The 5,348-nt window shown below is 48.1% G+C and overlaps 2 protein-coding genes across 2 annotated transcripts; one reads left to right on the top strand and one right to left on the bottom strand.

Moving 5' to 3' along the window:
* The first annotated feature begins 491 nt into the window (after window positions 1–491).
* F4817DRAFT_323233 (uncharacterized protein) lies at window positions 492–841 on the top strand. The gene has a single exon (XM_049301486.1). It carries the CDS (start codon window positions 498–500, stop codon window positions 780–782), a length of 285 nt encoding a protein of 94 aa, XP_049163406.1. The 5' UTR covers window positions 492–497; the 3' UTR covers window positions 783–841.
* A 1,632-nt stretch (window positions 842–2,473) lies between these two features.
* Window positions 2,474–5,117, bottom strand: F4817DRAFT_78227 (uncharacterized protein). The gene is made up of 4 exons (XM_049307886.1): window positions 4,146–5,117; window positions 3,960–4,097; window positions 3,206–3,906; window positions 2,474–3,146 (listed from the first exon to the last, which is right to left on the bottom strand). Exons 1-4 carry the CDS (start codon window positions 4,823–4,825, stop codon window positions 2,545–2,547), a joined length of 2,121 nt encoding a protein of 706 aa, XP_049163405.1. The 5' UTR covers window positions 4,826–5,117; the 3' UTR covers window positions 2,474–2,544.
* Window positions 5,118–5,348: the final 231 nt, after the last annotated feature.

Below are 5,348 nucleotides of genomic sequence, written 5' to 3'. Positions count from 1 at the left end.
ACTTTTTCTATAATACCAGGACTAGGACCAGGACCAGGACCAGGACAAAACTACCGATGGCTGCGCTGTCCGGGGCCTAGTCCCGATGGAGCTGGGCGCTGAACGTACCGTCTAGCCAAAAATATCGGAGCGATCTTAAGCGTCGCAGCGCAGCTGTCTATCTGTCTTAGGCACGGTTGTTGTACCGGGAATCCTTGGCCGGAAATCTACTCCTCTGCCCTAGGCTAAGCTTCGAATAACAACGACTAACAACCAGCTTTACCGGCGAGCGACGGCAAGCATCTGCGGTGCAGCCATGATATGACATGACATGACATGACATGACATGACATGGCATAGCATGGCATAGGCTACTATGCTATGCTATGCTATGCTATGTCATACACATTCGATAGTTACATTGTTTGTGTACAATGTTGGCAATGTTAGTAGCAATGTAAAAGTCATAAAAGTCATGGTATAGAATGGAAAGGTGGATGCTTGATGCTTGATGCTTGATGCTTGCTGCTTGCTCAACCTACTTGACGGGAATATCCCTCCTATTCCTCGAAGTTGGGGGACTAGGTATGGCCCGGTCCAGCAAAGTCCTTCCCGCGCCCGAAGATCTGAACCAATCGTTATGTCGTGGTATCTGGCACAGCGTTCGGGTCCCTGTGCTGTCTTCCACAGAACTAAGATCCAGCTCCCGACAGGGTCTCACTGCACTGCGCCGTACGTATGCTTTCCTTCCTCCTCCTGCATGGCATTATACTGCATATACTGCATATACTGCATATACATAGGTCTGTCTACCTTGGCTATACCTTTGGTAGGCTTAGGTGGTTTAGGTGGTGGGAGGGTCGCACCCAGACGCAGCAGCCGTCATAAATACCATCCCTTTCGTATGCAACGGGCTGCGTCTTGTGCAACCCATCATGCAGTTGTCAGCTTTGGGACTCTCCTAACCATTATTGGTCTTTTCCTCTAAGCACCCCGGGTGCATCCATGTAACGCAGTGCGTAGCTCGAGAGCTTGTTACCGCGCCTTTCGCTGCGATGCTTGCATAACACCAAGGAGATGAGAAGATGGGATATCCCAGGAAACTTCTCATCTTCTTCTTCTTGTCATGAAGAAGTTTCATATGATATGAATGTTAGACCCCCTAGTAGACGTTTGATGATAGTCTTTGTTTGTTACATATATAATAACTCCTTGCTTTCAGATCTCTTCTTTTCTTACCAGGTATTAAGCAAGATGAGGAGGCCCGTGTTATAGGGATCCGCTTATTTTTTATTATTATTTTTTTCACTTCCTCTTTTCTTCCGGAATAGTTATCATGTAAGTTAGAACCCCTCCCTGGTCAACCATACCGTCTCTCTTCTGCCTTGCACGACCAACACCCGGCCACCCGGAAATGGATTTAAAACAAAATAAAATGAGAAGGTATAAAGAGAGGGAGATAGTTAGCTGTCTAGCATCTGCAATGTCGCATCGAAGGCACTGCCTGGGTAGGGAGGGCCGTCCTTGTTAATTGCTAAAACGTGTTCGGGGAATTCTGAGTGGAACGAGATCTCTCCAAAACGAGATTTACCATCTATCGGCGTTACATTCCGAATTTAGGGGCAAAACCCTCTTTCTCCACGCCACTACAACTTGGTCGTGTACGTTATAAGGCAGGCAGATAGACAACCTAGCGTACTGTAGTAGTAGTAAGCTAGGGCGCATACCTTCGGTAAGTATCTCCCTCGTTGTTTGCGTTGGGCCGCCTTGGCCCAAGATGCATACCGGGAGACGACTTTCATGCCTTACTAGTCGTGTGAGCCTCAACACAGATCGACGAGGACTTGCGGAGAAGGTTAGAATTTGGAATGCGTATCGGTACCAGGCTTCATACAGGAGGTATCTAAGCTATGTAGTAATCACATTACTTATACCACTACGTGCATCCCTATACAGGAAGCCCGACAAGGAAAACTACAAGTAAAATAAGTTTCCATACCGAGCACTAGAGAATTCAACAAGTGTGATCATGTTGTTCATTAGCTCGGTTCGCTTTCGCGAGCCAGAACCTTTGCATTGAACACGAGAATTCGTCTCGATCAAAGATGTTTCTATGTACATCTCATGGGCAAAGGGTACTTCTGCGCCTTAAACGGTGGAAAATATGCTCGCTCGAATTCACCCATCTCTGACCACACGACAGTCCCGTCCCAAAGTCCCACCAGTCATGCCCTCCTTTCAGTATGTATGCGTGTATGTATGTATGTTATGCTCTTTTCTCACGTCGTAAACAAAATCATTCTGGTCCCGCCAAACCAAACACTAAAATACTCCCCAAACCCGTCATGGCGCTGTGGCGCATCCACCCCTAAAAAATGCAAGGAAGAAAAAATGAATAAAAATGTATATAGTAACACAAGATAGTCTAGAAGGGTCCTTAAAAAAACCGGGTATTATTTTCAAAAATCGAACCAGAAGAGCGCCGCATTATTATTTTCGAGTTTTCTGTGTTACAGTACTTCATGCTTATAATTTCGAGGAGTACAACTTTGAGTGGCGCATCCCTCAAGTTGTGTGTCCGTATGGTTGAGAGGTTTGGGCTGGTCCAGGCGTGTGTCCACCCTGCGAGAGGCTGAACGAGCTCCGTTTGCGCTTTAAACTCGAGCCAGATCCGTCTTGTGAATAGTCTTCGCTTCTCTCACCGGATCCCTGCCCCTGATTAACGTTCAAAGGGCCACCTCCGAATGAATCTCTCATAGGAGTCCTAGAACTTGAACTACCTATACCACCATGTAGCGCTTGGGTGAAATCCTGAGGGGGTGCAATTGGCGCGCTCATCTGAGACATGGAGTAATCCTGAACCGAGGTTCTGTTAATTCCAGGTGTTCTGGATAGTGGGAAGTCGATCGGTGCCGATAGCGGAGCAGACGGGAAGCTCGTAGTGTATGCAGATGATGACCCATAGGGTGATGAGGTAGGAACTCGAGGAGTAGAAGAATGACCAGGAGACTGAAGACTATGGCTAGAAGACATGGGTCGATATTGATGTCGGAGATCTAGACCAAGTGGAAGAGTGGCGGAGGCAGCTCTAAGGCGTGATCTATTCTGCGAAGGCTGCTGTAGGCTCGAGTAGTTGATATTGGTAGGAGAGGTTTGGACACCCGGGGCTGTAAAATAAGTTAGCGACAGATGTTATAAATAAGTTGCAAATAGAATCCCTCCTTACCAGAATAAGAGCTAGAGTCATAATTCAGTGAACTAGTTGGGTTACTTCCCATCTGGTCCGGCTGGTAGATTGATTGATGTCGGCCTCCGATTCCAGGGCTACCACTGGTGCTTGAATACGTGCTGTAGTCGATTGCATCCCCCTTCCATGACATACTCGAGCGCAGAGGGGATTGTAGATTCTCCGGCCTCGACCGAGATAATGTCTCTCTGAGCTGAAGTGGCTGCAGGGGTCGGATTTGCTGTCTATTTTGTGAATGCATTTGAACACCGGAGTCGAGGCTATTTTGCCTGGCGAAGGGGTTTGAAGTCCTGTGAGCTCCTCCAAGAGGGCTTGTCAAGTGACTGGAATAATAACCTCGGTCACTCGAAGATTGCGACAGCGGTGAAAGAAGATCAGAGCTGTTCATCGTCCCTGAAGGTGTAAAGCCGATACTTCCAAAAGCCGGACTCATACCCGTAGAAGACATATGGTCGTCGTGATCGCCTCGGCGCATGCCGTCTACCATCAGCGGCCGCATAATATGTTCTGTGTACGATGAAGTCCCGAAGTCAACAGGAGGTGTGATCGGGGTTCCCAGTCCGTGCACAGCTCCATAAGGAGAATGTAATGCCTGGACATTATCGAAGTCATCTGGCACGGCACGCATTTTGATCATTCGATCCCGATCATCAGCCGTGAGTCTCTTGATTTTCGCTCTCCTGTAACTGTTTAGGCTTCTCTTCGAAATAAAAGGTTACCTCAGTAGTCTTACCTGTTTTGAAACCAGACTTGAACCTGCCTGGGGCTCAATCCAGGGATCTCTCTTGAAAGACGTTCTCGATGTGCAGCATCTGGATGCGGCTGCTTTGCGAACTCGCTCATGAGGAACCGGGTTTGTTGATGCGTAAGCCTACTATTGTCAGCATAGTTTACCACCCACTACACCATCATTTCCTACCTAAAACGCTTCATTTTTCGCCGGGCAGCTGTGCGCTCTGCTGCAGTCTGGGGTTGCGTGGTGACATCTCCATCGGCTTCTACCATCTCGTCGTCTTCCAGTACATCATCATCTTCATCCTTCCCTATAGCAGCCTCTTCGTTTCCGGCTGGGATAGACGTGGATTCCTGACCTTGTCCTGCTGACGACGTTGAGCTTATCGTATTCTGTCCGAGGTGCAGCCCTTGGTGATCCGCCGAAGCTAATGACTCTTCATGCGCAGACTCAGCCTTTATGGCATAGCTCGCACCCTGCACGTCGGGCTGTTCTTGTACAGGAGATTCGGCCTTTGGTTGCCGTAGTCCAAGAGGGTCTAATATACGATGGTGGCTCATCGGTGAGTTTATGCGGCTATGATTTGTCTGATTTGTACTCTCAGGATTGCTGTTGTGCGCACTTGAAGGGCGCTGCTGAGAAGCGACATTATTGTTACTATTAGAGCCTGAAACTTGCTCGAAGGACTGTGCGAAGATGCTACCTTCTCCGGGAGGAAGAAAAGCGTATTGCCCCTGCCAATCAGGCTGCGTCGACAAATGGCCGTCGTAGCTCGACATGCGTGGGCTTGTAGATTTGTGGAAGGCGGTCTCAAGTTTGCTAGACCAGTGGTGCTGCTCTGTATCGAGATGCCTGGTAACGAGCATTGGAAATGTTGTGGAGGTTGGGTATCGGAGGCGATGTGATTCCAAAAGCTAGGGGAGCTACTTGCCGAAGTATATCGTTCAAAGTGGTCCCAAAGAAAACCAACTCTTCCACAGTCGATGCTCGACAAGGTATCAGAAAAGCCAGAAAACTAGCTTCTGGGCCCTAGCCTAATGGTAAAATCAAGTACCGTCCTAACTGTGAGACGAGATTACCAAGGCTCCAGTAGTAGGCCACCTCAGACGACCTGTAGTATTTAGATATATTCTAATATTGCTGAAGGCAATCGCATATGTCTGCTATGGGAATCCAGAGTAGTTGCCAAATGTGATTCTTCTTAGATATATAGCCGATGTGTCTCCTTTAGGGGTTGTCGTAGATGAAATTAGATACTGGCACCCAAAAGCCTACTGGGTAGGCACTCAACTGACAAGTACGTGCTGAATATATATCGAATCGTCGGGAAGGTAGTCAGGAGACGCAAGTTGTAGTAGTACGATCCTAGTTGTTGAGCTTGTTTGTTAC

This window comes from Daldinia loculata (assembly GCF_022478755.1).
Source record: "Daldinia loculata strain CBS 113971 unplaced genomic scaffold F4817scaffold_2, whole genome shotgun sequence".
In the NCBI taxonomy this organism is placed as follows: Eukaryota; Fungi; Ascomycota; class Sordariomycetes; order Xylariales; family Hypoxylaceae; genus Daldinia; species Daldinia loculata.
The sequence above is the reverse complement of the archived record's forward strand: the minus strand, read 5'-3'. Positions and strand labels throughout refer to the sequence as shown.